Source organism: Montipora capricornis, chromosome 10 (assembly GCF_036669925.1).
Source record: "Montipora capricornis isolate CH-2021 chromosome 10, ASM3666992v2, whole genome shotgun sequence".
In the NCBI taxonomy this organism is placed as follows: Eukaryota; Metazoa; Cnidaria; class Anthozoa; order Scleractinia; family Acroporidae; genus Montipora; species Montipora capricornis.
The window spans coordinates 18,833,491-18,846,887 of record NC_090892.1 but is presented as its reverse complement, the minus strand read 5'-3'; the positions used below and the strand labels follow the sequence as shown (position 1 = coordinate 18,846,887).

At 37.7% G+C, this 13,397-nt stretch overlaps 1 protein-coding gene across 1 annotated transcript in view; it reads left to right on the top strand.

Moving 5' to 3' along the window:
* Window positions 1-11,887, top strand: part of LOC138018356 (uncharacterized) — a 39,417-nt gene extending 27,530 nt beyond the window's left edge. The window contains exons 4-10 of the mRNA XM_068864963.1: window positions 684-971; window positions 3,343-3,630; window positions 4,628-4,915; window positions 5,959-6,246; window positions 7,241-7,528; window positions 8,567-8,854; window positions 9,897-11,887. Of these exons, the coding sequence (XP_068721064.1) occupies window positions 684-971; window positions 3,343-3,630; window positions 4,628-4,915; window positions 5,959-6,246; window positions 7,241-7,528; window positions 8,567-8,854; window positions 9,897-10,189 (2,021 nt within the window). The 3' untranslated portion in view covers window positions 10,190-11,887. The remainder of the gene's footprint in view (window positions 1-683; window positions 972-3,342; window positions 3,631-4,627; window positions 4,916-5,958; window positions 6,247-7,240; window positions 7,529-8,566; window positions 8,855-9,896) is intronic.
* Window positions 11,888-13,397: the final 1,510 nt, after the last annotated feature.

The following is a 13,397-nucleotide window of genomic DNA, read 5'->3' as shown; positions in this document are numbered from 1 at the left end:
AAGGTAAGTGGCTTCATAGCTCAGTTGGTTTGAGCATCGCACCAGTATAGCGAGGTCACGGGTTCAAACTCTGTTGAAGTCTTGAATTTTTCAGACTTCTTTACGCAATTGCAAAAATTGCTTTCATAACTGTGACGATCATAGCTTCATTTGAATTCATATCCGCAGTTCATATATGATCCATTTCATATATTATTTCATCGTTAAACTACACTTTATTGTCGCTTTTGCGAAATCTGGTCATGTTGCATGACATTTTAGAAGATTTAATTCCACCGCTCCAGTCAAGAAATATTCTATATTTAATAAACGGTTCTATTCAAATTTACATTTAATTGCTTTGATATTTCCCATTTATTAAGAATACATTCAAGAAGATCACTCCATTCTGATTGGACATATGCAGTAAAATTGTAATCTTCAACTTGTACTCTTGTATGGCAAGTAATGCAACGCCAATTGCAATAAGAGGGGCATAAACAAAAGAAAGGTGACCGAGAGGAATTTTTGTACTTTTAATGCCAAGGAGGTTGAATAACAATAAAGAAATTAAAATAACACTCACGAACGGGCAATTTTATTTTCGGCCTTTTCTTTTATATTTCCATTGTGATGTTGTGCCATAGTCTTGCAAAATCGTACAGCAATATAGCAAATATTAAGATCATCGGACTTTCCATCAGGTTTTGAAACCATCGGCTGCTTCAAAGACACCTCCAATCGAGCCATCCAACCATTGGAAGGAAAAGATTCCATTCTGGATGGATCGTATGGTGCTCGAAAGAACGCCATTGCAAAGTGCGCTGTGGCTGCAATGAGAAAAGGATACAAGATGTTTGCAGTTCAAAATGGAGGATGGTGCGCAGCCAGTGCTACAGCGGACCAGACCTTCGACAATTACGGCACATCTGCAGCCTGCGGGTCCGATGGCGAAGGTGGACCGGGGGCCAATCAGGTTTATGTCATCAAAGGTAAAATGCCAAAGAAGTGTCTATTAAATGCACAAAAGATAAATTGCGGTGTTTTCTTGTGGAAAAAAGCCCTAATAAACTAGGACGAAGGACTAAAGTGTACTTCATCTTTATCAAACACTGAATTTGCATGGTCGTATTTGTTCTGATGGGCTTTTACAGTGTACAAATTTGTCATGAAATTGTAGATAAGAAATAGAATGGCAACTTGCGTTTTGCTACGATTATTTCAATTGTTGTGTACAGTTTATTTGACCTTTTTCTTTTATAAAATACACTTAATGGCGTACACATGTTGCTTTTGCGAAATCTGGTCATGTTGCAAAGCATTTTAGAAGATTTAATTCCACCGCTCCAGTCAAGAAATATTCTATATTTAATAAACGGTTCTATTCAAATTTACATTTAATTGCTTTGATATTTCCCATTTATTAAGAATACATTCAAGAAGATCACTCCATTCTGATTGGACATATGCAGTAAAATTGTAATCTTCAACTTGTACTCTTGTATGGCAAGTAATGCAACGCCAATTGCAATAAGAGGGGCATAAACAAAAGAAAGGTGACCGAGAGGAATTTTTGTACTTTTAATACCAAGCAAGGGCAAACCTTAACAAAAAATCATGACAATGTACTCTACAAAACACAGTACTCAAACCTGGATTAAAGGTATTTCATAGGTTAACTGACGTTTTTGTAAGTCCTTTTTTTCTTAAGAATTGGTCTAGCAATTTTTGGTTGCATTTATTGCCAAAAAAATTCACTTGATATTCTCGCACAATTCCGAATTAATAGGTACTCGTCCAATTTTCAGAACGTTTTCCTTTTTGCGGTTTCCCTTTTCCTTGGTGGATTGTTTAGATCGGTTACTTTTTGTAAGCAGATCTAGGTTGAATAACAATAAAGAAATTCAAATAACACTCTCGAACGGGCAATTTTATTTGCGGCCTTTTCTTTTATATTTCCATTGTGATGTTGTGCCATAGTCTTGCAAAATCGTACAGCAATATAGTAAATATTAAGATTGACTTTCCATCAGGTTTTGAAACGATCGGCTGCTTCAAAGACACCTCCAATCGAGCCATCCAACCATTGGAAGGAAAAGATTCCATTCTGGATGGATCGTATGGTGCTCGAAAGAACGCCATTGCAAAGTGCGCCGTGGCTGCAATGAGAAAAGGATACAGGATGTTTGCAGTTCAAAATGGAGGATGGTGCGCAGCCAGTGCTACAGCGGACCAGACCTTCGACAATTACGGCAGATCTGCAGGCTGTGTGTCCGATTGCTAAGGTGGACAGTGTGACAATCAGGTTTATGTCCTAAAAGGTAATATGTCAAAAATGTGTATATAAAATGCACAAAAAATAAAATGAGCTGTTTTCTTGTGGAAAAAAGGACTAATGAACAATGACGAAGGACTAGTGTGTACTTCATCTTTATAAAACACTTAATTTGCATGGTCGTATTTGTTCTGATGGGCTTTTACAGTGTACAAATTTGTCATGAAATTGTAGATAAGAAATAGAATGGCAACTTGCGTTTTGCTACGATTATTTCAATTGTTGTGTACAGTTTATTTGACCTTTTTTTTTTTTAAAATACAGTTAATGGCATAAACATGTTGCTTTTGCAAAATCTGGTCAAGTTGCATGGCAATTTGGAAGCTTTAATTCCACCGCTCCAGTCAAAAAATACTCTATATTAAATAAACGGTTCTATTCCAATAGACACTTGATTGCTTTGCTATTTCCCATTTATTAAGAATACATTCAAGAAGATCACTCCATTCTGATTGGACATATGCAGTAAAATTGTACTCTTCAACTTGTACTCTTGTATGGCAAGTAATGCAACGCCAATTGCAATAAGAGGGGCATAAAGAAAAGAAAGGTGACCGAGAAAAATTTTTGTACTTTTAATACCAAGCAAGAGCAAACCTTAACAAAAAATGCTGACAATTTACTCTACAAAACACAGTACTCAAACCTGGATTAAAGGTCTTTCATAGGTTAACTGACGTTTTTGTAAGTCCTTTTTTTTCTTAAGAATTGGTCTAGCAATTTTTGGTTGCATTTATTGCCAAAAAAATTCACTTGATATTCTCGCACAATTCCGAATTAATAGGTACTCGTCCAATTTTCAGAACGTTTTCCTTTTTGCGGTTTCCCTTTTCCTTGGTGGATTGTTTAGATCGGTTACTTTTTGTAAGCAGATCTAGGTTGAATAACAATAAAGAAATTCAAATAACACTCTCGAACGGGCAATTTTATTTGCGGCCTTTTCTTTTATATTTCCATTGTGATGTTGTGCCATAGTCTTGCAAAATCGTACAGCAATATAGTAAATATTAAGATTGACTTTCCATCAGGTTTTGAAACCATCGGCTGCTTCAAAGACACCTCCAATCGAGCCATCCAACCATTGGAAGGAAAAGATTCCATTCTGGATGGATCGTATGGTGCTCGAAAGAACGCCATTGCAAAGTGCGCCGTGGCTGCAATGAGAAAAGGATACAAGATGTTTGCAGTTCAAAATGGGGGATGGTGCGCAGCCAGTGCTACAGCGGACCAGACCTTCGACAATTACGGCACATCTGCAGCCTGCGGGTCCGATGGCGAAGGTGGACCGTTGGCCAATCAGGTTTATGTCATCAAAGGTAAAATGTCAAAGAAGTGTCTATTAAATGCACAAAAAATAAAATGCGGTGTTTTCTTGTGGAAAAAAGGCCTAATGAACAAGGACGAAGGACTAGTGTACTTCATCTTTTACAGTGTACAAATTTGTCATGAAATTGTAGATAAGAAATAGAATGGCAACTTGCGTTTTGCTACGATTATTTCAATTGTTGTGTACAGTTTATTTGACCTTTTTTTTTTTTAACAAAATACACTTGATGGCGTAAACATGTTGCTTTTGCGAAATCTTTTCATCTTGCATGGCATTTTAGAAAATTTAATTCCACCGCTCCAGTCAAGAAATACTCTATATTTAATAAACGGTTCTATTCCAATAGACACTTGATTGCTTTGCTATTTCCCATTTATTAAGAATACATTCAAGAAGATCACTCCATTCTGATTGGACATATGCAGTAAAATTGTAATCTTTAACTTGTACTCTTGTATGGCAAGTAATGCAACGCCAATTGCAATAAGAGGGGCATAAACAAAAGAAAGGTGACCGAGAGGAATTTTTGTACTTTTAATACCAAGCAAGGGCAAAACTTAACAAAAAATGCTGACAATTTACTCTACAAAACACAGTACTCAAACCTGGATTAAAAGTCTTTCATAGGTTAACTGACGTTTTTGTAAGCCTTTTTTTTCTTATGAATTGGTCTAGCAATTTTTGGTTGCATTTATTGCCAAAAAAATTCACTTGATATTCTCGCACAATTCCGAATTAATAGGTACTCGTCCAATTTTCAGAACGTTTTCCTTTTTGCGGTTTCCCTTTTCCTTGGTGGATTGTTTAGATCGGTTACTTTTTGTAAGCAGATCTAGGTTGAATAACAATAAAGAAATTCAAATAACACTCTCGAACGGGCAATTTTATTTGCGGCCTTTTCTTTTATATTTCCATTGTGATGTTGTGCCATAGTCTTGCAAAATCGTACAGCAATATAGTAAATATTAAGATTGACTTTCCATCAGGTTTTGAAACCATCGGCTGCTTCAAAGACACCTCCAATCGAGCCATCCAACCATTGGAAGGAAAAGATTCCATTCTGGATGGATCGTATGGTGCTCGAAAGAACGCCATTGCAAAGTGCGCCGTGGCTGCAATGAGAAAAGGATACAAGATGTTTGCAGTTCAAAATGGGGGATGGTGCGCAGCCAGTGCTACAGCGGACCAGACCTTCGACAATTACGGCACATCTGCAGCCTGCGGGTCCGATGGCGAAGGTGGACCGTTGGCCAATCAGGTTTATGTCATCAAAGGTAAAATGTCAAAGAAGTGTCTATTAAATGCACAAAAAATAAAATGCGGTGTTTTCTTGTGGAAAAAAGGCCTAATGAACAAGGACGAAGGACTAGTGTGTACTTTATCTTTATCAAACACTGAATTTGCAAGGTCGTATTTGTTCTGATGGGCTTTTACAGTGTACAAATTTGTCATGCAATTGTAGATAAGAACTAGAATGGCAAGTTGCATTCTGCTCCGATTATTTCTATTGTTGTGTACAGTTTATTTGACTTTTTTTTTTTTAACAAAATACACTTAATGGCGTAAACATGTTGCTTTTGCGAAATCTGGTCATGTTGCGTGGCATTTTAGAAAATTTAATTCCACCGCTCCAGTCAAGAAATACTCTATATTTAATAAACGGCTCTATTCCAATAGACACTTGATTGCTTTGCTATTTCACATTTATTAAGAATATATTCAAGAAGATCACTCCATTCTGATTGGACATATGCAGTAAAATTGTAATCTTCAACTTGTACTCTTGTATGGCAAGTAATGCAACGCCAATTGCAATAAGAGGGGCATAAACAAAAGAAAGGTGACCGAGAGGAATTTTTGTACTTTTAATACCAAGGAGGGGCAAAACGTAACAAAAAATGATCACAATTTACTCTACAAAACACAGTACTCAAACCTGGATTAAAGGTATTTCATAGGTTAACTGACGTTTTTGTAAGTCCTTTTTTTCTTAAGAATTGGTCTAGCAATTTTTGGTTGCATTTATTGCCAAAAAAATTCACTTGATATTCTCGCACAATTCCGAATTAATAGGTACTCGTCCAATTTTCAGAACGTTTTCCTTTTTGCGGTTTCCCTTTTCCTTGGTGGATTGTTTAGATCGGTTACTTTTTGTAAGCAGATCTAGGTTGAATAACAATAAAGAAATTCAAATAACACTCTCGAACGGGCAATTTTATTTGCGGCCTTTTCTTTTATATTTCCATTGTGATGTTGTGCCATAGTCTTGCAAAATCGTACAGCAATATAGTAAATATTAAGATTGACTTTCCATCAGGTTTTGAAACCATCGGCTGCTTCAAAGACACCTCCAATCGGGCCATCCAACCATTGGAAGGAAAAGATTCCATTCTGGATGGATCGTATGGTGCTCGAAAGAACGCCATTGCAAAGTGCGCCGTGGCTGCAATGAGAAAAGGATACAAGATGTTTGCAGTTCAAAATGGGGGATGGTGCGCAGCCAGTGCTACAGCGGACCAGACCTTCGACAATTACGGCACATCTGCAGCCTGCGGGTCCGATGGCGAAGGTGGACCGTTGGCCAATCAGGTTTATGTCATCAAAGGTAAAATGTCAAAGAAGTGTCTATTAAATGCACAAAAAATAAAATGCGGTGTTTTCTTGTGGAAAAAAGGCCTAATGAACAAGGACGAAGGACTAGTGTGTACTTTATCTTTTACAGTGTACAAATTTGTCATGAAATTGTAGATAAGGAATAGAATGGCAACTTGCGATTTGCTACGATTATTTCAATTGTTGTGTACAGTTTATTTGACCTTGTTTTTATAAAATACACTTATGGCGTAAACATGTTGCTTTTGCGAAATCTGGTCATGTTGCATGGCATTTTAGAAGATTTAATTCCACCGCTCCAGTCAAGAAATACTCTATATTTAATAAACGGTTCTATTCAAATAGACACTTGATCGCTTTGCTATTTCCCATTTATTAAGAATACATTCAAGAAGATCACTCCATTCTGATTGGACATATGCAGTAAAATTGTTATCTTCAACTTGTACTCTTGTATGGCAAGTACTGCAACGCCAATTGCAATAAGAGGGGCATAAACAAAAGAAAGGTGACCGAGAGGAATTTTTATACTTTTAATGCCAAGGAAGGGCAAAACTTAACAAAAAATGCTGACAATTTACTCTACAAAACACAGTACTCAAACCTGGATTAAAGGTCTTTCATAGGTTAACTGACGTTTTTGTAAGTCCTTTTTTTCTTATGAATTGCACTAGCAATTTTTGGTTACATTTATTTCCAAAAAAATTTACTTGATATTCTCGCACAATTCCGAATTGATAGGTACTCGTCCAATTTTCAGAACGTTTTCCTTTTTGCGGTTTCCGTTTTCCTTGGTGGATTGTTTAGATCGGTTTTTTTTTTGTAAGCAGATCTAGGTTGAATAACAATAAAGAAATTCAAATAACACTCTCGAACGGGCAATTTTATTTGCGGCCTTTTCTTTTATATTTCCATTGTGATGTTGTGCCATAGTCTTGCAAAATCGTACAGCAATATAGTAAATATTAAGATTGACTTTCCATCAGGTTTTGAAACCATCGGCTGCTTCAAAGACACCTCCAATCGAGCCATCCAACCATTGGAAGGAAAAGATTCCATTCTGGATGGATCGTATGGTGCTCGAAAGAACGCCATTGCAAAGTGCGCCGTGGCTGCAATGAGAAAAGGATACAAGATGTTTGCAGTTCAAAATGGAGGATGGTGCGCAGCCAGTGCTACAGCGTACCAGACCTTCGATTCTTACGGCACATCTGCAGCTTGTGGGTCCGATGGCGAAGGTGGACCGTGGGCCAATCAGGTTTATGTCATCAAAGGTAAAATGTCAAAGAAGTGTCTATTAAATGCACAAAAAATAAAATGCGGTGTTTTCTTGTGGAAAAAAGGCCTAATGAACTAGGACGAAGGACTAGTGTGTACGTCATCTTTATCAAACACTGAATTTGCATGGTCGTATTCGTTCTGACGGGCTTTTACAGTGTACAAATTTGTCATGAAATTGTAGATAAGAACTAGAATAGCAACTTGCGTTTTGCTCAATTATTTCAATTGTTGTGTACAGTTTATTTGACCAAGTTTTTATAAAATACACTTAATGGCGTAAACATGTTTCTTTTGCGAAATCTTGTCATGTTGCATGTTATTTTAGAAGATTTAATTCCACCGCTCCAGTCAAGAAATACTCTATATTTAATAAACGGTTCTATTCAAATAGACACTTGATCGCTTTGCTATTTCCCATTTATTAAGAATACATTCAAGAAGATCACTCCATTCTGATTGGACATATGCAGTAAAATTGTTATCTTCAACTTGTACTCTTGTATGGCAAGTACTGCAACGCCAATTGCAATAAGAGGGGCATAAACAAAAGAAAGGTGACCGAGAGGAATTTTTATACTTTTAATGCCAAGGAAGGGCAAAACTTAACAAAAAATTATGACAATTTACTCTACAAAAGACAGTATTCAAACCTGGATTAAAGGTCTTTCATAGGTTAACTGACGTTTTTGTAAGTCCTTTTTTTCTTAAGAATTGGTCTAGCAATTTTTGGTTGCATTTATTGCCAAAAAAATTCACTTGATATTCTCGCACAATTCCGAATTAATAGGTACTCGTCCAATTTTCAGAACGTTTTCCTTTTTGCGGTTTCCCTTTTCCTTGGTGGATTGTTTAGATCGGTTACTTTTTGTAAGCGGATCTAGGTTGAATAACAATAAAGAAATTCAAATAACACTCTCAAACGGGCAATTTTATTTGCGGCCTTTTCTTTTATATTTCCATTGTGATTTTGTGCCATAGTCTTGCAAAATCTTATAGCAATATAGTAAATATTAAGATTGACTTTCCATCAGGTTTTGAAACCATCGGCTGCTTCAAAGACACCTCCAATCGAGCCATCCAACCATTGGAAGAAAAAGATTCCATTCTGGATGGATCGTATGGTGCTCGAAAGAACGCCATTGCAAAGTGCGCCATGGCTGCAATGAGAAAAGGATACAAGATGTTTGCAGTTCAAAATGGAGGATGGTGCGCAGCCAGTGCTACAGCAGACCAGACCTTCGACAATTACGGCACATCTGCAGCCTGTGGGTCCGATGGCGAAGGTGGACCGTTGGCCAATCAGGTTTATGTCATCAAAGGTAAAATGTCAAAGAAGTGTCTATTAAATGCACAAAAAATAAAATGCGGTGTTTTCTTGTGGAAAAAAGGCCTAATGAACTAGGACGAAGGACTAGTGTGTACTTCATCTTTATCAAACACTGAATTTGCATGGTCGTATTTGTTCTGACGGGCTTTTACAGTGTACAAATTTGCCATGAAATTGTAGATAGGAACTAGAATGGCAACTTGCGTTCTGCTCCGATTATTTCACTTGTTGTGTACAGTTTATTTGACTTTTTTTTTTAAAGCAAATACACTTATGGCGTAAACATGTTGCTTTTGCGAAATCTGGTCATGTTGCATGGCATTTTAGAAGATTTAATTCCACCGCTCCAGTCAAGAAATACTCTATATTTAATAAACGGTTCTATTCAAATAGACACTTGATCGCTTTGCTATTTCCCATTTATTAAGAATACATTCAAGAAGATCACTCCATTCTGATTGGACATATGCAGTAAAATTGTTATCTTCAACTTGTACTCTTGTATGGCAAGTAATGCAACGCCAATTGCAATAAGAGGGGCATAAACAAAAGAAAGGTGACCGAGAGGAATTTTTGTACTTTTAATGCCAAGGAGGGGCAAAACTTAACAAAAAATGATCACAATTTACTCTACAAAACACAGTACTCAAACCTGGATTAAAGGTATTTCATAGGTTAACTGACGTTTTTGTAAGTCCTTTTTTTTCTTAAGAATTGGTCTAGCAATTTTTGGTTGCATTTATTGCCAAAAAAATTCAATTGATATTATCGCACAATTCCGAATTAATAGGTACTTGTCCAATTTTCAGAACGTTTTCCTTTTTGCGGTTTCCGTTTTCCTTGGTGGATTGTTTAGATGGGTTACTTTTTGTAAGCAGATCTAGGTTGGATATCAATAAAGAAATTCAAATAACACTCACGAACGGGCAATTTTATCTGCGGCCTTTTCTTTTATATTTCCATTGTGATGTTGTGCCATAGTCTTGTAAAATCGTACAGCAATATAGTAAATATTAAGATTGACTTTCCATCAGGTTTTGAAACCATCGGCTGCTTCAAAGACACCTCCAATCGAGCCATCCAACCATTGGAAGGAAAAGATTCCATTCTGGATGGATCGTATGGTGCTCGAAAGAACGCCATTGCAAAGTGCGCCGTGGCTGCAATGAGAAAAGGATACAGGATGTTTGCAGTTCAAAATGGAGGATGGTGCGCAGCCAGTGCTACAGCGGACCAGACCTTCCACAAGTACGGCAGATCTGCAGCCTGTGGGTACGATGGCGAAGGTGGACCGTGGGCCAATCAGGTTTATGCCATCAAATGTTAAATGTACCAACCATGCTCACCTAACTAGCTGCTGAACAACGTTGCCGTGCGACGAGTCTTGTAACTGATTGCTGAAAAAATAAACATCTCTTCTGATAACGGCTTGCTTTAGATTTTTTTTTCTTTCGGCAGGTATGAGACTGGCTAACGTTTCTGCAAATAAAAAAAAATTTGCGAGTGACGAAATTTCCACATTGTAGATGAGGTCCGTTTACCTTCCGTCCATTCAACTTTAATCAAAATAGAAAATTGAAAATCTTGATTTTCAAATTTTGATGCTCAGAAAAACATTAATCATGTGTGAATTTTTAATTCTCTTTTGTTTTGGCTTTTCACATAAGCCACGAAGCCCCACTTTTGGTTAGATTTCCTTTGCTTCAGGTGTAATGAAAATAGAAATATGAAAAGATTTGCCAAAATTTCTTAAAGAAACTAACATGCAAGAACCAGTAACAAAACTGTAACTCAAAGTTCACAATCAAATTGTTGATTTCTGCATTTAGGAAAATCAAAAATTGAAAAACCGGACGAAATAGGTGTGAGGGGAGGGCACGGCAACACAGGAAGTGCCCAAAGACGCAAACACAAAATGTACGGGCAATAATGTGGGAGGCTGTGCAGAAATGCCGCTGCAGTTTTTCACGCACATTTTCTCCACGCTATGCACGCATCGTTCGACCGGCTTACCGCCATCTTGGTTCTTCGCCGACGAAACTTTCAGATGTTGCTCAATACACATAGAGGGGCTTTTTCACAGGAACAATTACCCCTGTTGGTACTGCCGTCTGTTGGTGCTTCTGGTGTTGCCGCCCCCTCCCCTCCCACCCATTTTGTCCCGTTTTACAATTTTTGATTTTGAAGTTTGATGTTCCAGTTTTGGAGCGGTTGGTTTTTGCATGTTCGCTTCTTTAAGAAATTTTGGAAAATCTTGTCACATTTCTATTTTCATAAAATCTGAAGCAAGGGAAATTTTAACTAAGATAGATCTTCGTCGCTAAATCATGTTAATGTGAAAGACCAAAAAGGATGATTTCTGTTTTTCTGAATATCAAAAATTGAAAATCAACATTTATCATTGCTAATGATGGAAATAGAATGGACGGTAGGTACACGGACCACTTTCCGCTGAGTTAAAGGTCTATTGATTTGAGGGTATTAGTATTTTGTGTGTTTTTATTATTTCCGTTAAAATTGACGAAGCCGGTAATGAAAGAAACCTTTAATCGCTTTTCGAATCTCTTTCTAAATCGAACCATGTGTTGGCCAATTTTTCTCTTAGACCTTTTGTCATCCAATCAGAAGTGGGTGCCTTAAAATGGGGAAGACACACCAATGTCCAGAATTACAGGTAGTTTTATGCACCCCAATTTTGATATTCAACGCAACCCGAAATATTGCATTACGTACATCACCAAATACCGATTACCAACAATGAGATAAGTGTCGGTATTACTGTTTTCCCTTAGGTAGGGTAAACGCAGCTTTTTAGTTTATGCTTGAGGAGAAGAGACAATGGGGATCCTCTGTGTCGTTAATTATCTTCATTCCCACACACGAGTGATATTGTGGTGTGAGAGAAGAGCCAGGGAACACTTCGTGAAGCTCTTTGGAACCTCCATGCATACAATTACTTGCATTTCTAGACATATTTAGGGTTCAAATGACGTCAAAGCCTTCATGTTGCATATTATTCATTCATGTATATATTTTGCTCGGAATGAGTGAAAACGACCTGTTTTCATGTTTTCAATCAAGAGACGGCCAGCACAGTGTTTCGAGAGGCCATTAGGCCCTTGATCGAATAATTGGAACTAAAATATTATTATTTTAATTTATCACCCCTGTTAGGCCGATCACTAAGGAACAAATTACCTTCCCTACACGCCGGCACCTATTCCCGACAACCTTGCCACACCAGGCCTCGGTTGTTCAAAAGGTGGATAGCGCTATCCACCGGATAAATCACTATCCAGCGGATAAACACTAGCAAAACCGATTGAGTTATCCAGTGGATAGTGATTTATCCAGCGGATAGCGCTGTCCACCCTTCGAACAATCGGGGCCAGTGCAATAAATATAAAGACTGCCACAAAGTTATCACGTCCGTGTGTTTACTACATTTGCAGTTCGTCGATGGCCCTGTTTTCCCTTTTTGACATTGGTATTTTTTTCTATTTTAAGAAATTGTTATTCACATTTTTATTCTTGCGATGTTAGCCCACATAACAGGCGATTTGGTAAATTTTAGAGTCTTCTTTTCATGGGGACGACTGATCGTTTGAATGTAATGGTCGCGGGAAAACATTGACTGAAGTCAAAAGAGAAAGCAACGGGAGAGAGGAGCGAGAAGAAGGAGCGAAAAACCTCCTTCAACACCCCATTTCCAATCATGTGTGACGAGCAAGGGTTTTATGTCAACTAGCAACTAATTACAGCGCGCCTTGGGTAAACATTGACGGGAATACAATTTATCTTTCATTAGGGTTATAGGGTTAGATTTCAACTTACCGTTATCGTTTTTCTGTCCATGTTTTACTGTGTACTGTTCATCGAAAACGATGGCCGACAATCTTTTGTGGAAGTTATCATTAGAATATCCTTTCGGCACGTTGAGAAATGCCTCGTCCAGTGCATCTTCTGCCGATGAGAAAATTGGCTGTGACAGAACAGGGGCACCCAACGAGAATATAGTTCAAAACCACTTAAACGTAGCATTGTTAAACGTATTTTAGTATTTAAACTGTAGATATAGGCATATTTTTATCCCCTTAAATGTTTTTATCTGTTCGGATTCCCTGGCTGAAAGTCTAGTGAAGTCTAGTGAAAAATATAGGGATCAAAACTTACCTTTTCGAAAATTTTAGCCAGAAAAAAGGCTCCCGGAAATTCTAGGTGACCTTTTTAGGGTAAAAATCCGTTAAAAATTGGCAATTATACCATGTTTTAGATGTTCGAAAATCCTAGGAAAGGCAGGCAAGCAAGAAATTTTACAACAAATGTTGTGAAAATGCTAGATCTCAAATCGTCTTCCGAACAGATATTTTCCGAAAATTGACGTTGGGTGCCCCTGACAGATACAGCAGCCAACGAGGTTGGCGTGAGCCCTAGTCCTTCAGCTTCTTTAATCTGATCATCGATGATATTTCTCAGAGGTGTGATTACTGATGCAGAACACATTTGGTCGGTCACCTTCTTCTAGAAAAAGCTGA